We start from the raw sequence: 27,718 nt of genomic DNA, 5'->3' as shown, positions 1-27,718 counted from the left end.
AGAAAATTTATCAATTTTCCAAGTCTTGATTCTGGGGAGTTCTATATCTTTAGAGAGCAAATACTACTGATTTCTGAGGGTTTGTAACTTATTTTGTTTGGAATATGATTGGCCTCATATTTTAACTTTAGGGCTGTCATTCAAAAAAATGAATTCTGATAGATATAAAAAGACCATTTGCTTCAAGGCTTTTGTTTAAGAAGCTCAGGAAATTTCTTTCTCTGTCTCACACATACACATACAAATTAGTCTCATACTAGTAACTTCATGCTTGATATACCACTTAGTTGTAGGCAGTACTTCCAAATGTAAATACATTAATCAAACTCCTAATAGGAGATAAGGAGAGCTGCTCCTGGGGAAGGAAATCAGGTCAGAGAAGATTAAAAGACCATTTACTCTAGCTTTTCCCAGAATTCCTAGGAATATAGATGAACCCTGACCACATCATCTAATTGGAGTATTGATACCAAAACCATCTATATATATGGACCTTAACATCCCAAACTTTGGTTTCAGATGAAGTCAGATATCCTAAGTAACAATAACTGGACAGTCAGTCACCTTTGAGACAGGATATTGAAATAAACAAAACTAGTCAATTAAAATATTGCCTGGGTCATATTTTGCTCACATACCTGTTTTACAACTTGTCTTGGAATACTTGAAGTAATTACACAAAGCTTTCTTCTCACAATTTCTTTTGATCAGCTCTCAAAATGCAACTGAGAATGACATTGAGGACATGTGGACTAAGTGTGATGAATAGTAAGGTTGTTAAGGTCTCAGAAGACCAATTAAATTCAAGGTGACCCTGAACAATAAATAAAGGTAAACATTTATATTGAACAGAAAGACATCCTACAGCAAGAATTATAAAGAAGTAAAACTGGGGAGTGAAAATAAACTATTCATTCATGTTACAGGAAAATTTAAAAAGGCCTACAGTCCAAGGGAACCCCTGATAAAATATGTATTAATAGTTTAGTATAAAAGGGATAGATAAGCAATATTGGAAGAATGAATTCTAATGTGTAAAATGTCAGAGTATTAAATAAATATTCTTTTGTTAGGCCATCATTCTACTAATCCTAATACTGTGCATAGTACTTTAGGGTTCTAGCTCTATATTTCAAGACAGAATGTGGAAAAATCATAGGAGTTCCAAAGAAAAGCTGTATTATTGATTAGTTTTGAAAAGTTAAATTAATAGAGGAAAATTAGAGTTAAGATTGATTAGCAAAGTAAATGTTTAAGCTAGACATTGTATTTGGACGTTTAAAGAAGTTGTTTGAGGAAGATGTTGACTAAGCTACATTTAGTCTGAGGGCAAAAGAATCAATCACCAAGTATTTATCAAAGTCTGTTCCATGTCAAGTGCTATGCTTTAGAATTTATTCTAGAGATTTTTTTAAATTTTCATTGTTTTTTTATTCAGTTTTTATTTATAATTTCATTGGTATAGGGAATATATCTAGTGAGAGAATACCTAGAGGGGGAACACTATTTATTCATGTATCAACATATACTTTGTAACTTGTCCAGCATCAGACAATCAGTTTGTATATGAGGCAGAATTGAACCAGGTGTTTTTGAGTCTGACGGCAGCTTCATATGCATTAGGTCAGACTGTGCTGAGGGATAGGAAGGTCTCATATAGGTGGACTTGATTTGAGTTTTGTAGGAAACTAGGAATCATAAGACATAGAGTTAAAGAGAGAATGCATTGTAAGAGATGGGAACCAGCTTGTACGAAGGGAACTCACACTTTGAATCACAAAGAGTGAGAAAGGTTAGAGTACTCTGATGTCTACAAGTCACATGAAACATAGCACCAAGTATTTAATAATGGTTGGGGTGATGGCTTTGGAGAAACAGGCTTGAGTTTGAGCACTGACTGCTACTCTACTCTCTTTGTGACCTCAAGGAACCTCTCTTGGTCTCAGTTTCCTCATCTGTAAAAGAATAGGATTGGAGAAAATAATTGTCATTTTTAGGCCAAGCAATGGTCAATGTGGAAACACAATCTATATCCCTGAATGTTTCCTGTTTTTAAAGGACCAGAGATCCTTTAGTAACAAAACTCCATCTACACACTTTACAAAGAAGGACACTGACTCCTAAAGATGTTAGGAAACTCACACTAAGACACACAGATAGCCAGGATTCTAGATCAAGTTCTCTCACTCCAAAACCAACACTCACTCTCTCTCTCTCTCTCTCTCTCTCTCCTTATATATGTATGTACATATATATGTATACCCTTCACTTATTTAAGTCTTGTACAAAATGGTTTAAATGGAAATGTTTTACAACTGTAAATGTTTAGCCTATATCTGATTATTTATCCTCTCAGGGCAGGGGAAAATTAATACTTTAAATAAAAATGTAAACATAGAAGTAGTATAATTACATCATAGAAAAAGAGTAAATGTAACTACAACTCCCTTCCCCCCCAAAAAAAATTTTAAGTCCTTCATAATTTGTCTCTCAAAGTCCTAGTTCTGTCAATCATCTGATTGATTTCATATACTCTGCCTCAAGAACCCTTTGTTCCAGTCATAGCAGCCTATTTATTTGCTCCCTAAACATGTCATTACCATCTCCTGTCTCCATATCCTGGCCCAGGCCAAGTTGTCTTGAGCCCTCAAGTCATCTGCTGAGTGACCCTAAGCAAGTCATTCTCCTGTTCTGAGACCTTAGTTCCTCATTTGGCAAAATTTCTTGTTGTTGCTGCATTGTTTTCAGTCAAGTCTGACTCTTCAAGATCCCATTTGAGGCTTTCTGGGAGTGGTTTGCTATTTCCTTTTCCAACTCATTTTACAGTTGAAGAAACTGAGACAAAGAGCATTAAATGAGTCACTCAGCTACTAAGTGTCTGAGGTCAGATTTTGAACTCATCAAGATGTGTCTTCCTGACTTCAGACTGGGCCATTTCCCAGTCAGTTTGGTAAATTAGATTTCATAATATTTGTTTCCCTCAAGGTAGCAAAGATCTCAAAGACCCTGGAGATCTTTTCTATTAATGTTTCCCACCCACCCCCAGGAAAATTTACTTTTCATATGTTTTGCATTCATTTATCTGCAAACACAGTAGTTTTCCCCATTTAAAGGGGAGGGCAAAGCCTGTTTCTATCTTTGTCTTCATGTCACTAACACCCAACACATCTTGCACCAAACAGGTGTTTAAGGAGCATTTATTGAAGGAGTGGATATGGATGAAGCTGAGGGAAAGAAAAAGTCAACAAAAAAAACCCAAAATTTGGATTAACTTGGTATTTTCTCAAAATCAGATCTGAATCAGAGACTGGGCAAGAAATCTGCCAATGAGAGATCAGTTAATAAACCAAAAAGTAGGGGCAGCTAGGTGGCGGCTAGGCAGCGCAGTGGATAGAGCACCAGCCAGGAGTACCTGAGTTCAAGTCCAGCTTTAGACGCTTAATAATTACCTAGTTGTGTGGCCTTGGGCAAGCCAATTAACCCCATTTGCCTTGCAAAAAAACCTAAAAAGTTAATAATGAATAATAATAAATAAACCAAAAAGGAAGCAGAAGGAAAGACAAAGGATTATATCCCTGTTTCTTTTTTTTTTCTGCCTGGAAATACAGTCTTTTAGTGTAAATAAATCCAAACTTAAAGTCACAGAAAGTTGAATTCCATTCAGTGGTAATCATTCACCTGGTTCTAGGGGAAAGGCCAAGACCACAGTCATTCAGTATTCTTTCTATTCAGGTACATGCCTCTACCCTTATCTTAGAATTCTAGCTGGAGCATATCTGTAGCTAACAACTCTTATGCTAGAAATCTGACTGTAGGGTTCCCTGGGTAATAAAAATCAGAGGCAACTTGAGTCTGAGACTAGTTTGGTCTCCTGGCATTGCCGTACAAGGAAATACCTCAGCACGTCTCTTTGGAATGTCATCTGTTTTTCATTAAATTATAACTACTGCACAGTGATCTAAATCCTGTTTTTCCTGAGCAATAAAGGTAAGACATGCAAATTAATAGAACTTGTATGCATTTTGTATTAACTTATACTATAATGCAATAGGAGCTAAGAAAGTAAATTAATTGAATCTGATGAAGTCAAATGTTTGTTGGGTATTAGCCAGGGTTACGATGGCAGAACTAGGACTTTGAAGACTATGAATTATATTTTCCAAAAAGCCCCAAGCCCATAATAAGACCTTCCTCTCCTTCTATCCCTTCTATCCCTGCACCCCCCAGACAATTTATTATATTATATGCCAACATCTGAGTATCTCCTGAGGTCTTCAAGTCTTTCTCTGTTTCCCTGCAAGTGACTGTGTTTCCTCATTTCAGCCTGTGCACCCACCCCCTGCCATAGTGACCAGAGTTTTCTGAGGTTCTCTTGCTTCTACCATCTCCATTTTAGTTCCCTGTCTTTCTCCACCAATTCCCAGTAGTAGCAGCCAATCTTTCCTCTAAGGTCCTCTACAGTTTGGTCAAATCTTCTATGTAACGTTAGAAGTTCTGAGAAAAAAGTCAGCACCAGACAATAACAAGTGGCATTTATATGACTTTAAACTATGAATCCCTGAACTCTTATTTAAACCATCACCTGTAGTTTCAGTTTCTCCTCCAGTCTATACTGATAAAGATCACATAAAAGAGAATATGGCCCAGGAAGCAAAAAGACCACTGCTCTCAGAGGGAATGAAACGCCCACCATTGGGGGAAGTGGAGGGGGTACTCCTGCCAAGTACAACAGTGAATAACTGGGACCAAATACAGAAATTCAAGGCCAAGGATGATGATCTTCTTATCTGTACCTATCCTAAGTCAGGTGAGTGTGTTTAGGAAGATCTGAAGTTCCTCTAAATAATTGCTAGTGCTTTATATAACAATTATTGTATATTATATTAATATAATGTTATATTATACATACAAGTTTTTTTATTATATATGATCATTATTTTATAGTGTTTTAAATTTTATAAAGTGCTTTACCAATATATATTATTTCATTGTATCCTTACAACAGTCTTAAAAGTAAGATAGATACCATTATTATCCCCATATCACATCCTGTACTGAGAGAGAGAGTGATTTACCTAGGATCACCCAGGTAAGTGTCTGATGCAGGCTTTGAATTCAGTTCATTCTTAGTTCAGTTCCAGCTCTGTAGCTTTCTCCCACCTAGATGCCTTGAAGAAAGGAAGAAAGAATTAATAATAAGGACAATAACATTAATAGAGCACTTTGTTTTATCAAGCACATTATATACATATACTATTTGTAATTTCATTTGATCCTCACAACTCTGTGAGTTAGATGCTATTATTTTCTCCATTTCAGATCTTAGGAAACTAAAGTTAAAATGACTTAACTAGATTCACACAATGAATTAATCTTTGATGCAGACATTGATCTCAAGTCTTCCTGACTCCCAGGCCGGCACACCCTACCACCTAGTTGCCTCTCTATGATTTCATTCATGAAAGCATTCCTTCCACCAAAATAGAGCACAGGTTTTCTATAATATAATATAATATACTCAAGAGTTACTGTGGCCAGAAAATCTCATCACTCAAAAGTTACTCTAATGATGGGATCCTTTTAACTAGAGTTGATCCTTGGGAAATAAATAGAGGCAATTCTTAATCTGATGTTCTCAAACATTCCATTTTGGTGGGACCTTTAAGAGTTGTGACTTAGGTATTCTAATGCTTGGGGTGAGGGAGGAGAATCGTGAAGGAGGCCCATCAAGGGGACAAAACAGGAAAGGCTAAGACCAAAAGTAAGTCAGTTTTTTCTATGAACAACTCATGGTTGGAAATAGTCATTCCAAGGGAGCATCATTGTAAATCTATAATGTACCCTTCACAGCATATCCAATGACCCTAGATTCACTCCTATCCCAAATTTGGCATAAAATGCCTTAAAAAGGAAGATGGTGAAAGAAGCATGTCATCTGTCTTCTTTGAACACAGGATTTACTGAAAATATGTGGAAAGGAGGGTAGCTAGGCCAAATCAGAGAGTGGGTACAGTTATTGATAATACCTGAGAGTATGTCTCTAAATTTGTCCTCAGCCTCTCATTTCCCCCTCTATATAGGTCAGGCATCCCAACCTGGGGAACCCTAGTTATTAGGCCAGCACTAAGACTTAGCTTAAATATCAAGGTGATGAAGCTATAAATTCTGGAGTAGAATCTGTAGGGGAGTTAACTTATAACATATGTATGAATGACTATAAGGACTTAAGTTTTCTGAGGTTTTGCCTCCAAAATGCTTAGCTATGTGTTTGGGGTATAAATTATAATATTCTTTTAATGTGTTTTAGAACAGAGGAGTGCAAAAAAAAATAGTCTTAGTTATATTGAGAATTAAGGTCAAGGAGGAGGAAACTACCCTTTCATATTAGAAAAATGGTTTGGGTAGTGAAAAGAGAATGCACCTCATTGTTATCTCTTCTGATAAGAGTAACTAAATTATCAATTGCAAACCCATTCATTAAGGAAGTCCCTGTAAATTTCAGCATCTGGGGCATCTTTCTCCTTGCCCTTTCCTAGTTCTGACTGTTCTAGTTTGGCTCTGATTCTGCCCCAAGACATCAGAGGATGACTTTAGAGAAGGTGTCAATTCAGGAAAAATCTGCTGGACCAGAAATTAGGAGATTGACTTGAATCTGAGCTCAAATGTTTGCTAACAGTGTGATCAGTGACAAGGAACAACCTCATATAGAAGACTCAGAAGTAAACCTAGGTAATAAGGTTAAAAGATGGGGCCTTTTCAAAGAGTGGGGAAGAGATTTTTATTACATCTCCTAAGAGAAAGCATGAATATACCCTATTAACAATTCATTGTGATGATAGAGGGCATCCTCTTTTTTTGTTTTTTTAATATTTTTTTTTCCTAAACTAAAGGTTTTTTGGTATTTGTTCAAATTTCATAGTTCTTTCTCTGGATACACATGGTCTTCTCCATCACAGATATCCCAAAATTGTGCCTGATTGTTGTATCAATGGAATGAGCAAATCCATTAAGGTTGACCATCACCCCCATGTTGCTGTTAGGGTGTACAATATTTTTCTGGTTCTGCCCATCTCGCTCAGCATCAGTTCATGTAAATGCTTCCAGGCTTTTCTGAATTCCCATCCCTCCTGGTTTCTAATAGAACAATAGTGTTCCATCACATACATATATATATACCACAGCTTGTTAAGCCATTCCCCAATTGAAGGGCATTCACTTAATTTCCAATTTTTGCCACCACAAACAGGGCTGCTATGAATATTTTTGTACAAGTGATATTTTTACCCTTTTTCATCATCTCTTCAGGGTATAGACCCAGGGTATAGGTAGTGGTATTGCTGGATCAAAGGGTATGCACATTTTTGTTGCCCTTTGGGCTAATTCCAAATTGCTCTCTAGGAAGATTGGATGAGTTCACAGCTCCACCAAGAATGTATTAGTGTCCCAGACTTCCCACATCCCTTCCAACATTGATCATTGTCCTTTCTTGTCATAATGGCCAGTCTGAGAGGTATGAGGTGGTACCTCAGAGATGCTTTAATTTGCATTTCTCTAATAAGTAATGATTTGGAGCAATTTTTCATATGACTGTGGATTGCTCTGATTTCCTCATCTGTTAATTGCCTTTGCATATCCTTTGCCCATTTGCCAATTGGGAAATGGCTTGTTTTTTTGAAAATTTGACTCAGTTCTCTGTATATTTCAGAAATGAGTCCTTTGTCAGAAATACTAGTTGGAAAAATTGCTTCCCAATTTACCATATCTCTTTTGATCTTGATTACAATGGTTTTGTCTGTGCAAAAGTTTTTTAATTTAATGTAATCAAAATTATCTAGTTTGTTTTTAATGATGTTCTCCATCTCTTCCTTGGTCATAAACTGCTTCCTTTTCCATAGATCTGACAGGTAAATTACTCCTTGATCTTCTAGTTTGTTTATAATATTGTTTTTTTATGTCTAAATCCTGTATCCATTTTGATCTTATCTTGGTATAGGGTATGAAGTGTTGGTCTAATCTAAGTTTCTTCCATACGAACTTCCAATTTTCCCAACATTTTTTATCAAAGAGTGAGTTTTTATCTCAATAGATGGACTCTTTGGGTTTATGAGGGCATCTTCTTGATGGATCATGAGGAATCCCTGATTACATATTGCTCATTTATACCACTCTGGCTATAAGTGATTAAATCTCAAACATGTATGATTTGATTATCACAAGTCACCACAGAGATGTGCCTTTGTACTATACTCTGTAAAAAGAAGGCAATAGTGGGGCCCTGGTCTGCCTAGAAAAAAATATGTTGAATTCAGGTACATATCCTTCTAAACAGACCTATGGGCTCTGAGTTGATAGATGGAAAGGGAAACTCAAAGCAGAGATACTTTAGGGACACTGACAAAGAGTTGGGTTTTATTTCATCTGTAAAATAAAGATAATAACACTTACCTCCCAGGATGTTATGGGTATCAAATGAGATAACATATGTAAAGCATTTTGAGAACCTTAAAGTGCTTACTATTTTTATGTCAACTATTTTAATTATTACTGTGCCCATACCTTCCGACGATATAGAGTTCCAAAGATCTCATTTTTTAGCCTTATTTAATTCTTATCACTCCTATACTCACAAAACACGTAGCCTTATCTGATAAGTAAGAATTCTAAGGTTTACCCTCCCAATTCCATGGAATTGTCATAAGAAAGCACCTTATGAAACCCAAAAGCGTGAGATGAGTTGTTACAATGTTCCTTTTGTATGATTTGGTCAGTTTTCTCTCCCTAGTGAATATGACATTCTTTGCCCTCAAAGGGGCAAAAAAGGAGAGGCAGCTTAATTCAGTTTTAAGAGGTTTGGAGAATTCTGTGTTCAAATTCTGTTCTTCTTACCTATATGACCTTGGGTGAATGGTTTCAATTCTCAGAACCTTGTTTATAAAATGAGGGGTTTAATTGAACATCTAATATCCCTTCCAAATCTTAATCTATGGTCTATTGGTGGTTTCCTATGCCTCAGTAAATTCATCTTTCATAAGTCATCCTTCCAAAAAATATACCTACATCCCCAGCCCAAGCCAAAAACTGCCAGAAGCTTTGAATTCACTCCTTCCAAAAATGGAGGATCTATCACATCATTTCCAGTGGAATTTCAGTTAGTTCCTAGCAATAAAGGGAAGAACATCTATCTACCATGGACATTATGAACTGAGGATAGCTAGTATAGTAAGGTCTACTTTATATAAAATAAATAGGGACTTCCATGTGCTTTCTGCTTCTAATCCTTTCTCCTTTTGGGAATCAGGAACAACATGGATTCAGGAAATTGTGGACATGATTGAGCAGAATGGAGATGTGGAAAAGTGTCAACGATCAGTCATTCATCTCCGGCATCCTTTCATCGAGTGGGCCCGTTCACTTCAACCTTCTGGTAGACACTTTTCTTCTATCTTTTCTCATACTACTTCCCTGTGATCACTATGGATTTTTAATTACAATGTTAAACACCACAAACTATGATTTGCATTTGTATTTGTCTGCCACTATTTTCCAAATACATACTTGCCCTCACCAGGGTAGAATCTTCTTACTCTAAGCAATAAACCCTATGATGACTAAAAATTTGGTTACTTTCCCAATATGGAGTATATAAGAAACTTCTAAATGAAAAGTTTACCATAAAAGCAAAATCTCCTTGTTTATCTCTTTCAGCTTACATCCTATATTCTGGAGAAGGTCTTTCTCCCAGCTTGTAGTTACTAACACTGAGTTTATCTTTCATTTACTCTCAATATACTGTATGTTCCTAGTATCTACCCTACTGGCGCAGCTAGATTGCTAAGTGAATGGAATGTTGACCCTAGAGACTGGAAGACCTGAGTTAAAATCTAGCTTCAGACACTTACTAGTTGTGTGACCCTGGGAAAATCACTCAACCTGCTTAAAAAAAAAAACTCTTCCTGGATCATCTCCTAATCATAGTTCAATGAAATTAAGAGTGAGGTTATATCGGGTTACCCAAGATTGAAAGGGCATAGCAGAAAGCTCTAACCAAAAAAAAGTGATCCACTGGAGAAAAAAATGGCAAGCTATCCAGTATTTTTGCCAAGAAAAACCTATAGAAAAAATGATCCATGGGGTCCTGAAGAGTTGAACATAATTGAAAAGCTGAACTTCAAGTCTCCCCCATTTTGACTCCCCATTCCTTGAGAGCAGGGACTATTTTTGCCTTACTTTATATCAGACCTCATCTCAGGGCTTTGCACATAGTAATGACTTAATAAAAAAATTTTGATTGATGGTTTAACTGTTCTCCCTTGAACTGCTCTGCCTTGTCTTTTGTAGCTCTACTGGATCCTATCAGCTCAGATTTTTGTCCATTTGCTTTTTTTTCAGTGTTTCTGTCTTCATCCTTCTTGTCTATAGACATAGTTTCTAACTAACTGATTTTTCTGATCCCCAGAATGAATATATTTAAATCTAAAGTCAGAGTTACAAAATGACTTAAGAGATCATCTAGTTCAACCCTCAACTAAATAGATATATACTCTACAACCTCTGGGAAGGGCTCATCCAGTCTTTATTTGAAAACTTCCAGTGATGGCAACTTGCCATCCTTTGATGGCAATCAATTCCATGTGACATAGCTCTGATTATTTAGGAAATGTTTCCCTTTTTTATCAATAGTAAACATCAAGCACTTATCACTTGTTAAACAATATTTCCTCAAGGTATATGTCCCTTCCACATCACAACATTCCCCATCATGATTTTAATATATCACAGATCCACATAAGAATTTAAATGAGAATTGGGGGACATTTTGTATAAGTCACAGCAGCCAGTAATAGAGAAAGGAAAAAGTTTAGAAATTCATAAAACATATGTATAGTATTATATAATAGCAACATGTTTTATCTTTAATTATCACAATAATTCAGACTTCCGCTCTGGAGGGTCAAAAATATTTTACACAGATTTTCCAGGTCATAGGGGCACCATGCCCCAGCCCCTGTGATATGGAAGGGATAACCATACATAGATGTGTATGTATGTGTTTTTGTGGTAAGTTAGGTGGTGCAGTGGATAGAGTGCTGTGTGACCCTGGGAAAATCACTTTATCATGTTTGCCTCAATTTCTTCATCTGTAAAAATGATATGGAAGGGATTGCTAGGTGGCGCAGTGGATAAATCACCAGCCCTGGAGTCAGGAGTACCTGGGTTCAAATCTGGTCTCAGACACTTAATAATTACCTAGCTGTGTGGCCTTGGGCAAGCTACTTAACCCCATTTGCCTTGCAAAAACCTAAAAAAAAAAAAATGATATGGAGAAGAAAATGGTAAAACACTCCAGTGGTTTTCTTTGCCAAGAAAACTTCAGTTGGGACCAGGAAGAGTTGGATTTGACTGAAATGACTAAACATGTGTGATATGCATGTATAGGTAGTAATATGATGTATACAACATACATACATACATGTATGTGTGTGAAAACTTGGAATTCATTAAGATCAATCCTCTCATTTTACAAATGAGGAAACTGTGGTTGACTTGTCAATTAATTTGCCAAAGATTACACAGCTGGTATCTGAGAAAAGATTCAAACCCAAGTCTTCCTGACTCCAAGACCAGCTTGGTACACCATGCTGCATGACTGTCTTGTTTTTAACTCATTGTTTCACTTCCATTTATATATGTGCCTGTACTTCTTTCTGATTGCTAACCACATGCCTATCTATTGATCAAAATTTCACACCCTAAATTTGTCTTGCCTCTATACTCAAACATGGCCACAGACTGACAGTTTGAGATACGACAGGAAAAAACAAAAGCAACTGCAAAATAGCAGGATGGAGAGAAGAAACTAGGCCTCACCTAGAGCTTGGAGCATTAAGGAGTGCTGGGATAGGAGCAGCAGCAGTTGGCCCTAATAAGGTGCTAGAGTCAAAGATAGATTAGTTCCTGTAAAGTCAAAGTCTTATGTATTCCCAAAAGCAAAGAGCCAAACAGTCCTAGATTTTAAGATAAGCAATTAGAGTCTCAAACCATAAGTCCCTGTCCATATTCCTGACCCTATCTAGAAATATTTTTTTGCTGCACAGAGGTGTGGTCTCTTCATTTTATTAATGTAATTCATTAATTTACATCAAGATCACATCTCAAAATGTTCCCCTACCCACCCAATGATCCCTCCCCTGTAATAAAAATGTTAAAAGCAAAGAGAAAAGGAAGGAGTTCAGAAAAATCAAACAACAATTTGATTATATCTAACAATTCATGCAAATTTCCACACCCATTGTCCTCCACCTCAGTCAAGAAAAGAGGGAGCTTTTATTTTTCAACCTTTCTCCAAGATTAAGCTTTGTCATTTTAATTATACAGCATTTAACTTCATTTCTTTTGTTATTTTTCTTTCAATTTGTTATTTTTCTTTCAATTTCAATTTTCATCATGTTCATTGCTTCACTGATTTTGCTTAATTCTCTCTGAAGCCTCTTTGTGTATTTCTCTGTATTCTTCATATTCAATATTTCTTGTGGTATAATAATATTCTATTGCATTTTTCAATTAGATTTGACTAAGTCATCCTTAATCAATGGGAGTTTACTTTGTGCACAATTCTTTGCTACCATCAGAAATTTGACAGTGAATATTTTGGTGCATATGGGACCTTTCCATCAGAAATTATTTCAAATTAAAGGATCTTCTTGGAACATCTCTAAAAATATAAGAGTATAGCAACTACCCCAGAAAATCTGAGAAAAATATGCCTTAACTACTATTTATGAATAGTTTTGTCTTTCTCACAGAAAGGCTGATTAGACAAGTGCTATTCCAATTTTCTGTTCATACTATTGGCATAAAACAATACCCAGTAGAGCAGATGTGTCCAACCCATGACCCATGGTTAAATGCAGTCCTCAAAGCCCACTCATTTTATTATTATACTCATTGGTAATATGAGTTACACTGTAATCTTAAATAAATGCAATGTGGCCCATGAGAGCTAAAATGTTGGACAACTACGCACTAGAGTAAAATAGCCAAATTAGATTAAAAAAGCAAATTTTTAAACTTTATTGTGATTTTTATAATCTAATATTACCCAGTGTTCCTCTCTCCCTCTATCCTACTGCAGAGGTACTGCAGAGGTTAAGGACCAGAATTTTGTTTCTTCTACCAGTCTACCTTTGACTTTTCTCCCACTACATTGGAATAAAATAGAATAAAATGGAATAAAATAGAAAGAGAGCACAAGGGGAAAGATGTGGTTAAGCAGGAGTCCCATATCCCCAAAAAGAACAATTCAAGGCGCCGAGAGACATCAGGGTCAGGAAGGCAATAGATACCACCTGCCAAGAAGCAGAGAACCTGTTCTTATCTATTCTTTCCTAATTGCATCAAGTGCCAAGGTTTGGGGTCCTTGCAAAGGGTTATGGAAGAAAGTTTTGATAAGCTTTACATAATATAATTACCATTGCAAATTAATTGTGGTTTTAGATAGTTGCAAAATAATTTTACTATTTCATTGTCCACATTAGACACTGAAAAACACTTATGGATTGTTAGATTCTCTGCTATCTTTTCTACAGCAGAAAAGTAACATGAGTCAAAACGCAAGAAAAATGCAAGGACAAAGTGAAAGACAAAAACATATTAGAAATATTGAAAACATGGAAGGTTAAAAAAAAAGCCATTCAATGAAGTAGATAAGAAATACTAACAAGCAAGATATGAAAATTTTCCTAATTCTCACCTATCAGAAAACATTTGTTTCCTCCTTTGATTTCCCCAAAGAATTCTGTTCTTACAGCATTTTTTTTGTATTCTCCCTCATATTATGATTTTTTTCCTGTATGTCTTATATCCCCTAAAAGGCACAAATTCCGTAAGAGTTGGACCTAGATATACTTTATTCATTTTTCTATCTTCCACAACACTTATTGCAGTGCCCTAAAAAAAAACAAGTTTCCATAAATATTGTGGAATAACAGAAACAGTGAAATAAAAGCAGAATATAAAATAAACAAAAAAGAAAGATCATTTTTTTTCTTAGAGGGCAAGAAGGAATCAAACCTTAAATTTTGTTTCTATAAATGTCATTGCATACTGCCTTGACTCTGTTTTTGTGGTCTTAGAGTTCCCTGGTCCACTGAAAAATTACATAACTTATCCAGGGTCACACAATTGGTATAGTTCAAAGGTGGAAAAAGAACACTGCTTTGATTGACTGAAGTTATGTCTCTGTTTACTATGACATGATCTCAGCAAGAAATTCATTACAACTATTGACCTAATGCACTGCAGTTGAATCATATTTGGGAACGGAGGGTTCCCAAGGATTACAACACTTCATTGTCATAAAAAAAAGGAAATACTGTCCATTAGTTCTACTTTCCAATCCACAACAATTCTTCCAAAAAGAAAGCTCCCAAAGATGTATATAAGGAAAGTAAAGATTTTGGACAACTGGGAGATGCTCAATAGACTTTCTCTGAAAAAGCTTCCTTTGAAGATTAAGCTATCTGCTTAATTTATCCCAGTTTACCCTTTCTCATTCTAAATTATTTCCAGGTGTGGATCAAGCCAATGCGATGCCCTCTCCTCGGGTACTGAAGACCCACCTTCCCACCCAACTGCTCCCTCCATCCTTCTGGGAAAGTACTTGTAAGGTAAACAGAACCTATTAGCAGGACAATTCATTTAGGTGATGAAGGCTATGTTGAATAAATGCAATAAAGAGCAACAATCTCAGTTCCAATTCTGCATTAGCCCTCCATCCAGAAACATACTAAATTTCTGACAACACACTGCTACTATCCATGAACTATACTTGGTTATCACCATAACCAAGAGGATAAGATCTACTCTTATAAAAACAGATTACTTCGGGGGTGGCTAGGTGATGTAGTGGATAAAGCACCGGCCCTGGAGTCAGGAGTACCTGGGTTCAAATCTGGTCTCAGACACTTAATTACCTAGCTGTGTGGCCTTGGGCAAGCCACTTAACCCCATTTGCCTTGCAAAAACCTAAAAAAAAAAAAACAGATTACTTCAATCTATAAATTCAAAACTTAATATTGAGCAACCCCATTCCAACCATAGCCATGGCAAGTAAACCACTGCATGTTAGCTAGCGCATAGAAGAAAACATCCTATATAGGCAGACTCCTACATACTCTTACATCAGCCTTCTACATAAGTGGAATACTTACTCCTCAGCTCTTTTTCCCCCTCAATCATTCAAATCCCCCCATTTAAACCTCCTGTTCCTCATGTTCCTAAGATAGCTTCTGAGGATACTTCCAAACACTAACTCCATGACCCCATGCTTCAAAATACTTTCAAAGACTTTAAAACTCATTATCTCAAGACACTTCAGCAATAGGAGGCTGCTGTTAAAAGAATCTGGGAGTTTGGTATAAATTATCAATGTAACAAGGTAGTCAAAAAGCTAACGATATTTATGTTGTTCAGTCATTTCATTCATATTGATTCTTTGTGACCCCATATGGAACTTTTAGTGGTAAAGATACTAGAGTATTTTGCATTTTTTTCCTCCGGGATCATTTTGTAGATTGAAAAACAAACAGGGCTATATGACCTGCCCAGGGTTACACAGAAGTTAAAGTCTGAGACCAGATTTGAAGTCACAAAACTGATTCTTCCTGACTCTACACCCAAAGCTCTAGCCACTATACCACTAAGTTGCCCTTCATATGCCCTAAAACAGTACATTTTCCTCAGAAAGGTTTTAATTAACCTTTTAAAGTTTAAGATATTAAAAATTTGTTTTATATGTCAATCAAAATTATAAATAATAAATAAAATAAAACCAAATATGATTTACTCCCTTCTCATCCCAAAACAATTTTTTCATTAATAATGCCTTTCCCCTACTACTTCTTTTGTTAGCACCTACAACAGTCTTTGACACACAATTGTTGCTGATGGATATACTAAACCACACAGAATTAATCTCCTTCCTTTTTTTATTTATTTAAGGCAATAGGATTAAGTGACTTGCCCAAGGTCACAAGCAAGACAATTAAGTGTCTGAGGTCACATTTGAACTCAGGTCCTCCTGTCTCCAGGGCTGGTGCTCTTTCTACTGTGCTACCTAGCTGCCCCCAAATTAACATCCTTTCTATATATTTTGCTCACTTTCCCAAGATCATTTATGTAGCTCGGAATGCCAAAGACTGCATGGTATCTTATTATCATTTCCAAAGGATGAGCAAAACACTCCCTGAACCAGGAACTTGGGAAGAATATTTTGAAAAATTCATAAATGGGAAAGGTAAGTAAATTAATATCTGTTTTTATCCCTCCTTTGATTTGAGACGAACCTGTGTGACCACAACATATTAAGGTATCTTTAAAATACAGTATAAATAAAAGATCCTCTTTTATTTGTGAGGTAGAATCACAAACTGGGAGGCCCTATCTCAGCATTCTAGCTGCTGGCAGGATGAAAAAGTATGCTACTGAAAATTGTATTAGCCCACTTTCTTGGTTATAAATAACCTTGTTTGTACAGGTTATCTTTGGTCCTGCAGGTTCCCTTTCCAACTATGTTTAAGATTTAGAATCCTGAAGTTGGAAAGGATTTCATAAGCCTTAGTCCAAGCTCTATGTAAAGACTGAATTTCCCTTTATAACATCCCAAATAAGTGGTTATTTATCCTATAAACATCAATCAATAAGCCTTTATTAAATGAATACTATATGCCAAGCCCAGGGGATATGAAAAGAGGCAAAAGACATTCCTAATCCTCAAAGAGCTCACAATCTACTAGGGGAGACAAGAAACAAGCAAATATATATATATATAAACAAGTCACATTCCAGATAAAATATATAACTAATAGAGGGAAGCACTAGAATTAAGAGTGGTTGGGAAAGACTTCTTGTAGAATATGAAGATTTATTGGGATTTAAAGGAAACCAATTAAGCCAGTAAGTAGAGTTGAAGAGGGAAAGCATTCCAGGAATGGTGGAAAAGCCAGAGAAAATCCCCAGAGGTAAGAAAATACAGTATTTTATCCATGGAATAGCAAGGAGGACAGTGTCACTGAATTAAAGAATTCCTGATAAGGAGTTAAGTTCTAAGACTGGAAAGGTAGAAGGGAACTAAGTTAGAGTCTTGAACATCAAATGGAGAGTTTCATATTTGATTCTTAGATTATAGAGAGTCACTGAAGTTTATTGACTAAAGGGGTAGCATAAACAATCAAGCTAATTAGTCTAACTAGAATCGTGCTCAGTGCAGAGGATACAAAGGAAAACCAAGGTGGGGAAAAAGTCATAGTGTCAAGGAGTCCCACTGTCTAATAAGGGACACAAAACACAAACAACTATGTACAAATAAGATATATGCAGGATACATTTAGAGTAGTCTAGGAGGGTACCAAAATTAAGGAGCACTGTGGAAAAGATTTCTTGCAGATGATGGGACTTTAGCTGAAACTTGAAGGAAGTCAGAGAACCCAGGAAGTAGAAATGATAAGAAAGAGAATTCCACATGGAGGACAGCTAGTGCAAACTCAGTCTAGAATACAAAGAGATAAATAAAAAGAATAAATAAATATATGTGTCAAATCTAAAACTGATTTTGTAACTTCTAACCAATACTCCTAATTCTCACCCCTGGAACCAAGAAGAACAAGTCTATACCTCTTTATGTCATGGCCCTTCAAATACTCTTATTTTCTCCTTCCTTGACTTCTTTTCTGCAAAAAAACTCCTAATCTCTTCAACCAATATTTTTTTAGGTTTGGTTTTTGTTTTGTTTTTTTGGCAAGGCAATGGGATTAAGTGGCTTGCCCAAGGCCATACAGCTAGGGAATTATTAAGTGTTTGAGGCCAGATTTGAACTCAGGTACTCACTCCTGACTCCAAGGCCAGTGTTCTATCCACTGCACCACCTAGCCTCCCCCCCTTCAACCAATATTAAAATATCATGATCTTGAAGCCCTTTGCTATCCTGGCTAATATTTACTAAACACACTCTTTTTGCCCTAAATCTCTCTCCTCTCCTTGCTCTTATTCACAAAGCATTTCATCCTAGCTTTAGCCATACCCTCTTATAAGTAAATCCTGATGAAATTAAGTTATTGCTTTGGGTATTACTGGTCTATCTGGTTTTGTGAAAAGATTTCCTAATCTCTTAAGGCTATAGAACAAACATATCCTATGGCTTTTAAAGTAACCAAAAGACAAACTAATTAGCTCATAGTCTACAAACACCATTTTCTTACTTTAAAAAAAAATCAATAAAATATTTATTCCTTGGCAATCCTGTAGTACCTTTCTCATTTTCAACAACCTTTCAAAGGTCACTGATGGTAGTTAAATAACTGCAGGGTATAATTCTTTCAATGCCCAAAGATGATGTTCAGCTTGTCTCTAACTATATACATCAAGGAAGAACCACACCTAGCTGCTCTGAACATTTATATAAATAATGTCCAGAGCAGCTAGGTGTGGCCTTCCTCCAGATATCAACCACCCATGACTCTTATTGTTCTGTCCCTTCTAATTCAAAATTCATACTCCTTGACAAAGAAAGGGCAAAATGAGTTGAATTGCTCTGTTCAATCTGTCTTGCATCATCATCATCATCCATACAACCCAAGCATTGGTCCTATCCCTTCTTTGATCATCTTCTTTTGTCCAATAGAGTTTTAAAAACTATTCTATGCGTACCAGCACCACTAATAGTGCTCCTCCATTACCTATGCTCTAAGTTGGTTAGTGAATCCCCTTTACACCCACATTACTCTCTCAATCTCTCTCTCTCTCTCTCTCTCTCTCTCTCTCTCTCATAAACCCTAGTCTAATATTTTATCCATTCTAATATACTACTGCTTTAACTCTCTAGTCAGTCTCAACACTCAGCTAAACTTCCAAAAGTAATTTATTAGCAAGGTATGTGTATGTCACTGTTTCCTCAGCAGTATTGTCACCATCAGCCTAGGCTGAATAGACTGTGTTAATTAATATGTTTTCCTGAATAACATTTTGACTACTAACCTAATCTGATAATCAAAACAAACCAAAAAGAACTCTATAAAGAAACATTTTTGTCTCTTTGTGTGTGTGTGTGTGTGTGTGTGTGTGTGTGTGTGTGTGTAAAAATTTATTTTCTCAAACAAAAAAGGCAGGTTCTGACTCATCAGTCATGCTTTTCACAATAAACAGACAATAAACTAGGTAAATGCAAAAGATATTCAGTATGCCTTCTTTGTACACATAGATGCCCATACTAGACAGCACAGTGAATAAAGTGCTGAATTCGGATTCAGAAGACCTTAATTCACAGATCTACATCAGATACTTTTTGGTGGTATGAACTGGGCAAGTCTAAACTTAACTTCTTCCAGTCTTAATTTCTAAATTGGTAAAATGAGGACAATAATGATGAATTGTTATAAAGATCAGATGAGGTGACATATAAAGTGCTAGCTATTTCATTATTATTACCAATAAGACATGTGCTTTGAGGTTTTATTCTAGTGTTTCTACAGTGGTGATGCATTGAACCAAATTATCATGGCAGATCACCCTGTCACCACACATAGTTCTCTTTAGACAATTTCTGCCTTTACTCCTCATTGCATCTTCAAAACGATTCCTTAGAGTTTTTCCTTGTTCCTAAATAAACTGTCCATCTGTTCTCTCAAAGGCTCACAACAGGTTGTAGCTAACTTTCTTCACTTACACAGATTATAAATTGGAAATATTACTGCCCTGTGAGGTTTCCATTAATTCTTCCCAAACTCCTCCTTGTTGGAGAATGAAACTATAATTAAATTATTAATAAACTAAAATTAAAATAATAAATTATTAGCTGATCTGCTTTCGGGATTCAGCTGATTCATTTCTACAATATCATACCTCTCTCTGTTACCTAGCTAATGAACAGTTTTCTGAATTATTCATCTATCAACCCTTTTTTGTCCATAGGGTCTATAGTATCCCTTGATGTCACTTCTATTTCTGCTTCCATTTATCTTCACCCAATTGATCTCCACTCTCCTTCCTCACTCTTGTTCCTGAACTTACATTGGCTTAAGATGCAATTCTACTCTGCCCTCCCCTCCCCATACTGAATTTTATTAATTATGCATACCTTTGCAAAGCTATTTAACCTAATTGTAAGTCCCATTTTGCCAACTCTCAGTGATATATGGGTTCAAACTCTGTCTGCAAATTGTAAAATAAACACTCTGCTTCATAATCAGTACATTCACTCTAGCTATCTTGACAACTCTTCATCTAGGTATATACCCACAATATGGCCCACATAGAGCAGGATATAGAGCATTGTACTTTAAGTCAAAAAGATCGGGGCAGCTAGCTGGCACAGTGGATAGAGCACCGGCCCTGGAGTCAGGAGTACTGAGTTCAAATCCAACCTCAAACACTTAATAATTACCTAGCTGTGTGGCCCTGGACAAGCCACTTAACCCCATTTGCCTTGCAAAAAACTAAAAAAAAAAAAAAAAAAAAGATCTAAACTCAAATTTTGCCTGCTCAGATTCCTCTCCAGATTAAACAGAAATAAACAGAGAGACACAGAGAGAATAACAAAAAGAAAGAAATAATGAATTTGAGAGAGGCTAGTAATAGTAATGGTTCACTTTTGTTTGGGTCTTTATAAACCTTTACAAAATACTGTCCTTGAAACAATGTTGTCAGCCAACCAATAAGCCTTTATTAAGCATTGTACTCAACAGTATGTGGCAACAAAAAAAGCAAAAGATAGTCCCTGCTATGAAGGAGTTCACAATCTAATTGAGGGGACAACATGAACCCTACCTAGAGTCCAAGTATTGATTATCATTTTGAACACCAGAGATACTGAAAGACTAGGTCAAGATGGGGTAGCCAATCAATCTATTCAGGCATTTCAGACTCCAAATATAGTTTTCTCCTTATTATACTACTTCTTCTTAATGGTAAACCAAAGACAAAAGATTTGAAAAATGAAGCCAGGATTGAGCAAGGACTTGAAAACAATTTATAAAACTTAGAATATTCAAGTAGTCATAGTTAGCATGAACTTATTGATTCAAGACAGCCTTGGGACATAACAAGGAGTTGTAAAATGAAATTGCCAAGTGAAAATTTAAGATGAGATTAGATAAAACTTTCCAGATGGTATGAGCTGTCAGAATGGTAAAGAACCTAGTTTGAGGTTGAACTTATAGACCCCTGGGAAATTTAGAACTATATTAGAATATGCCATAGAGGAAAAAAAAATTCCTATTATAATACCATGATTACCAAAGGCCTGGCTTTTCAAAATTTATAATTAATATTCTAGACCATGTGTAATATAAGACTAAGAGGAAATATGTTATTAAATTTAAAGCAATTGGTTTCTCACATTCAAATTAAACAAATTTATCAAATAGAAGCTTTTATATTTTGTAATTGTTATGTTATCTAAAATGACTTTGCTTTTAAATTAAATTTAGGAAAGGATAAATATCTTAAATAATCTAATAACTTCTACTATTTCATGACAACTTTAAAAAGTACCTTCTCTCTATACACAGTATTTACTCTTCTAAAACAAAAGTAATTCATAATGTTTTATTTTCTGTATTTATGCCACTGAACATAACTGTTCTGGAAAAATAACTCTTCTTATCAAGAAAGGCTAGGTAAAACCCTATTATAGTTGGAAATAGTATATATAACAAGATTTTATCTAGGGATTTTTTTTAAATAGAGCAATAAATAAATAGAAACATATGTATAAATATGTGTGTATATACATATATGTATATGTATATGTATATATATATATATATATATAAGTTTATACACATACAAAATTTGGAATGATACATTCTACTAACCTAAATAGGGCAGTGAAAGAAAACTCTCATTTAAAAAAAAATTAATGCATTAGAGAATCATTATCCAATAGGACACAGTGAGCTTGACTGCAATAGATAGCTTGTAGGTTAGACTAACTGCATTACTTTTTTTTTTCAGGGTTACTACACTGATAGTTAATGGGAATGCCTTAAACATAGCATAACCAGATTTCAACAAGATACTCGCCAAATCTTTTATATTGTTCTCATGAGCAAAATAGAGAAGCAATTCCTAGACTTTTCAAACATTAGGTTGAATTGAGTAAATTCATGATAACAATCAACTAGAAGTCTAAAACATTTTTCCAATAAATATTTCTATTTTTCAATTTTATGTAAATATTTTATGTCAATTTATTAATCACTACAGTAACCATTTGATGTAAAAAAAGTTATATGTGTGTGAATATATAGATATATACATACATATATTTGGTAGGCATTTATTTTGTTTTGTAAAAGTTATGCTTATTTAGGGTTGGCTAGGTGGTGCAGTGGATAGAGCACTGGCCCTGGAGTCAGGAGGACCTGAGTTCAATTCCTGCCTCAGATACTTAATAATTACCTAGCTATGTGGTCTTGGGCAAGTCACTTAACCCCATTGCCTTGCAAAAACCTAAAAAAAACCATACTAAATAATTTAATGAGATGGTTAGTATATTGTACAAATTGAGTCACACGCAGCCCACTTGTTTCACTTCCCAACTCTTTTGCCAAAGGTTGATAACCACGGGGCTAGATGAAAGTAGAAAAAGCCCAGAACTTGGAATTGAAGAGTCGGAATTCACTTTATGAAGTGAATTTTAAAAACTCCCTAACACCTCCAAGATTAATTGCAAATTCTCCTGTTTAGTATTCAAAGCACCTCTGAGCCTATACACAGACACAGGCACAGACACACACACACACACACACACACACACACCTAGTCTCATTATTGTTTCACCAAAAATTTTCTGTGGCTGTCCCCCAAGTCTAAGATGAGCTATCTCCTTACCTCTATCTCCTAACTTCCAACCTAAAATCTCACCTTCCAAAGGAAGCCTTTCACAATTACTCATGATTCTACTGTCCTTCCCTCTGTTCATTATTTACTATGTGTCCTGTGTCTAGCTTGTTTGTATATAACTGTTTAGACTGTGAGCTCATCGAGAGCACAAACTTTTGCCTTTCCTTGGATCCCGGAGGTTGGAACATAATAGGTGCTTAATAAATGGTTATTAACCAAGAGACTGAGCAGTGAGAAATAGGAGGTCAGCAACCAATTAGGAGGCTGCTACAGTAATCCAGATAAAAGGTGATAAAGTTTCTGGAGTAAGGTAAGGTGATGAACATAAGAGTAGAGAGAAGATGACAATGAGAGATGCTTTGGAGAAAGAACAGACAAGTGTGACAAGCAGTGAGAAGAGAAGTAGAGGACAACTATGCCACTGTCAGCCTGGGTGAATGGAAGGCTAATGAAAAACAGAAATGGGGAAACCTAGAAACAATGTAGTTTTGAGGAACTAAGATCTCTTTGGATATGCTGGGATGACTACCCAGGGGGAACTGTCCAAATGATAGTTGGTAATGTAGAACTAATAATAATGTTTGTCCTTCAATTTCTTTCAATTTTTTTTTTACTTATTTAAGACAATGGGGTTAAGTGACTTGCCTGAGGTCACACAGCTAGGCAATTATTAAGTGTCTGAGGCCAGGTCAGGTCCTCTCCTGACTCCAGGGTGGTAGGGTCATAAAAGAATGTAAATTGGATTTGGGTGAAAGGGTGTGCTTCTAAGTTTCTAACTTAAAGACATAGAATGGCATTTTCAGTTGCTTTTCTGTTATGTACATGTCTGGCCCTATTTGTGATTTTCTTGGCAAAGATACTGGAGTAGTTGGCTGTTTCTTTCTCTAGCTCATTTTGAAGATGAGAAAACTGAGGCAAACATGGTTAAGTGACTTGAGGCAGATTTGAACACATCAAGATAAGTTATCTTGACTTCAGGCCTGGTGTTCTCTCTACAGTGCCACCAACTGCCTTGAGTAGAATGGCATAGTGGATAAAATACTGGACTTGGAGGAAGACCTTGTTGAATCCCATTCAAGACACTTCCTTAACTGTGTGATCCAGAGCAAATCACTTACCAAAATAGGCATAATAATTGCCCCATCTCAGAGTTGCTGGATCATATAGACTAGGGACAAAGAACCTCTGACCTATGAGCCATATTAGTCTGGTATTGCCAAAGTAACTACAGGTGGGGCTCAAAATTCAATAAATCTGGGAGTTTTTTAGGTGTGAATTAATTAAATATTTGAACAAAAATATGATGTTGACCATGAATGATGTTATATTCAAATGGCCATTGGCAGAAAACAAGGTTCCCCACTTTACAAACTTTAAAGCTTGAAATAAACGTGAGCTACTCCTAAGGACATACTTCCTAATGTGGTTTTATTCTCATTCCTCTATTCTTGGTCTGTCTCTGTTTTGATCTCTTCCTTTCTAAGTTGATATCCCAATAATACTTCTCTATCCTCTGATTTGGATGCTTTATTCTCCTGCTTCCCACTTAGTCTAAATTTCAGAGTAAGATGAGAAATTAGTTCACTGCCTCCAAGCATTAACTCCTTAATCAGGGGGCAGCTAGATGGCATAGTGGATAGAGCACCAGCCTTGGAGTCAGGAGGAACTGAGTTTGAATCCAGCCTCAAACATTTAATAATTGCCTAGCTGTGTGACCTTGGTAACCCCATTGCCTAAAAAAAAAAAAAAAAAAAAAACCCTCCTTAATCAGGTCTCTGCTATCTTCATTTCAGGTCCCTTTTCCAATCTTTATTGGCCCCTGGAACCTCAAGTTGAGAGATAAGATACCCAAGTGACCCAAATTCACTTTTCATGAGTGGCATACCATATCAGAGCATAAAATAATTAAATATTGTTCATTTGTAGGTTTTTATATATCTTGACTTAGGTTATGTTTCCTTTCTGTCTATTTCAGTGAGTTGTGGATCCTGGTATGACCATGTTAAAGGATGGTGGAAGGCAAAAGACAAACATCAAATTCTCTTCCTTTTCTATGAAGACATAAAAGAAGTAAGTGAGGAATTGAGAGGCATAGTTTCTTATTGAGGATTCTTTCTGATAGGTTCTGAAAAACAGACAAATCATGTCTATACTCCTAATTAAGGGATCATAAAAGAATGAGAGAGAAATCAAAGATTAAACAAAACCTAGTCTCATCACTCATATGGCTCATTATCTTGTAAGGCCCCTACAAAATTATTACTCTTCCATCTCTGCCTTTATCTATTAACATGTTGCTTCCACCACAGACATTTCCAAATCATGATTTTATTCCCCATCTTGGTCTTTCTAACACTGTGTTGTCTCATCACAGAATCCAAAGCGTGAAATTCAGAAAGTGATGAAGTTCATGGGAAAGAACCTGGATGAAATGATACTGGATAAAATTGTGCAGGAAACATCATTTGAAAAAATGAAAGATAATCCCATGATAAACCGTTCTACAGTGCCCAAAACTATAATGGACCAATCCATTTCCCCCTTCATGAGAAAGGGTAGGTATTTTGGTTTGTTAACTACCTCTTAGTTCATCTCTACACAGTCTTTCCTATAAGAGAATTTAGGGTTTTGATGGTGATAAAGTCATACATTCTACCTAGTATCTGTTTGTCACATGACTTGAAGGTGGTGCTAAAGTAATTCCTCTGGGCATTCTATCAGTTTACATAGATTTAAAGTCATAGAACTAAATCTTTTACTCATTCTTTTTATAGGAACTGTTGGAGACTGGAAAAACCACTTCACTGTGGCTCAGAATGAGAAATTTCACGACGACTATAAGAAGAAGATGGAAGGAATCTCTCTAACCTTTCGCATGGAAATATGATGACAGTGTGGATAATAATGATAATGATGATGATAACAATAATAATAATAATAGTTATATGTATATGTCACTTTCAGGTTTGCAAAGTACTTTGCACATTTACACTCACATTTTATCTTAAATCCATTCTTAACAACCACCAAACAACAGAATCTAAGAAAGCATGCTCTAAAAATATAACCTAATGATAGAATTGGTCTCCAATAATTACAATGATCCTATAAGACCATTATTAAAAAGATTAATAATTAATAGTGCCTAGAGTCTCTGTCCTTTTGAATGAACTTAACTTATTAGATTAAGCAAAGCAATCAAAGCTTGGAAACCAAGGACTTTCTTTTCATTGTCATCCTAAGATATTTGGACAAATCAATTGTTATCTTTTGCCCCAGCTTCCTAGCCTATAAAATAATATCATGAATATAATTGTATACATATAATTACAGTTACTAAACAAAACTATTCATGAAATGAAAAAATTCATATATGCTACATTGGTGCAATTTTAATCACATCTGAAAATCATAAGACTAAAATGTTATTAAAGGGATTATTAGTATAACAGAAAGAATATTGAATTTTATTCAAAAGATTAGAATTTTAACCCTAGCTCTACTATTTACTGCCTTAGATAAATTGTTTACTACTTCTTTCAGGTTCCTCATTTGTGAAGTAAGGGAATAAAACTAGATGGTTTCTGTGGTCTTTTTCATATCAAAAATCATTTGATCCTAATGCCTAGCATAATCATATTAATTAAATAACAAATATTTTGTAAATTGAAATTAAAGAAATCAGGGATTGAGGCAGAGGTGAGGTCAAATGCCAGTCAAATCATTGAGGCAGTAGAGTAGTGACTTCCGGATGACAAATGACACAGAAAAAAGCAAAATTTACTCAATCCATTTAGAATAGCCTAAAGAGATTTGGCCCAAGCAAAAATTCTCAAACCAAATGGAATAAATTTAATTAGGTTACTGTAGAAGATATTTCATGTTTCCATCATTAAACTCAACTCAATCCAAAACTTCACAATTCAGTTCTGTATGAATACATGGAGGCAAAGATTTTATAAACACATGTAAATCATTTGTGCTAAGATTTATACTTTCAGGGCAGCTAGGTGGCATAGTGGGTAAAGCACCCACCTTGGAGTCAGGAGTACCTGGGTTCAAATCTGGTCTCAGACACTTAATAATTACCTAGCTGTGTGGCCTTGGGCAAGCCTTGCAAAAACCTAGAAAAAAAAAAAAGATTTATACTTTCATCTCCATCAAGTCCATATCTGACCTTACACTTCCTTTGTAAATATGTTGTCAACAATTCCATTGATTCATAACTTTCTTGTCAATAAAATCTTCCAAATTTTTCTTCTAATTTTATTTTTCTGACCTGCTGAAGATATGAATAATCAGATACCCAAGTATCTTGCACTAATATTTGCAATCTGATCAATTATCCATTTACCTACACTCCAAAATACTTTCTCATTTTCATTGTGTCCTCAAGACCTAACACAATGTCTTTTATTTTTTATTTAAGACAATGGGGTTAAGCGACGTGCCCAAGGTCACATAGCTAAGCAATTATTAAGTGTATGAGGCCACATTTGAATTCAGGTCTTCCTGATTCCAGGGCCCATGCTCTAGCCACTACACCAGCTAGCTGCCCCACCTATCACGGTGCCTTACATATTGTCAGCACTTGATAAATATTTATTGTATTAAATGCTTTAAAGGAATGTGATTTTGAGAAATAAATCCTATTTCTTTATTTTCAAAGAGTTCAATGTCATATTAACTGACAACTTTAAATATCAATTACTTTTTTATTTATTCTAGAATTTTTCATTGTTATTTGTAATTTTATAATTTGCAGTTGATACAGTACTGGCCTTCTTGTCATGAGGTCAGGAGTTCAAATCCAGCCTCAGCC

General features: G+C 35.7%; 1 protein-coding gene across 1 annotated transcript; it reads left to right on the top strand.

The window, feature by feature from the left end:
* Nucleotides 1-3,731: 3,731 nt before the first annotated feature.
* Nucleotides 3,732-27,515, top strand: LOC141491328 (sulfotransferase 1C2-like). The gene is made up of 8 exons (XM_074192168.1): nt 3,732-3,987; nt 4,589-4,807; nt 9,299-9,424; nt 14,569-14,666; nt 16,168-16,294; nt 24,872-24,966; nt 25,271-25,451; nt 25,671-27,515. Exons 2-8 carry the CDS (start codon nt 4,639-4,641, stop codon nt 25,781-25,783), a joined length of 909 nt encoding a protein of 302 aa, XP_074048269.1. The 5' UTR covers nt 3,732-3,987; nt 4,589-4,638; the 3' UTR covers nt 25,784-27,515.
* The last annotated feature ends 203 nt before the right edge of the window (nt 27,516-27,718 follow it).

This window comes from Macrotis lagotis, chromosome 6 (genome assembly GCF_037893015.1).
Source record: "Macrotis lagotis isolate mMagLag1 chromosome 6, bilby.v1.9.chrom.fasta, whole genome shotgun sequence".
In the NCBI taxonomy this organism is placed as follows: Eukaryota; Metazoa; Chordata; class Mammalia; order Peramelemorphia; family Peramelidae; genus Macrotis; species Macrotis lagotis.
Note: the sequence above shows the minus strand (reverse complement) of the source record. Positions and strands in the feature narration are given on the sequence as shown.

Bases quoted from the DNA above. Each gene is read 5' to 3' on its own strand.
- LOC141491328 (XM_074192168.1), top strand. From the start codon at position 4,639: ATGGCCCAGGAAGCAAAAAGACCACTGCTCTCAGAGGGAATGAAACGC. The intron at 4,808-9,298 runs GTGAGTGTGTTT...TTTGGGAATCAG, and splicing joins CTGTACCTATCCTAAGTCAG to GAACAACATGGATTCAGGAA. The intron at 25,452-25,670 runs GTAGGTATTTTG...TTCTTTTTATAG, and splicing joins TTCCCCCTTCATGAGAAAGG to GAACTGTTGGAGACTGGAAA.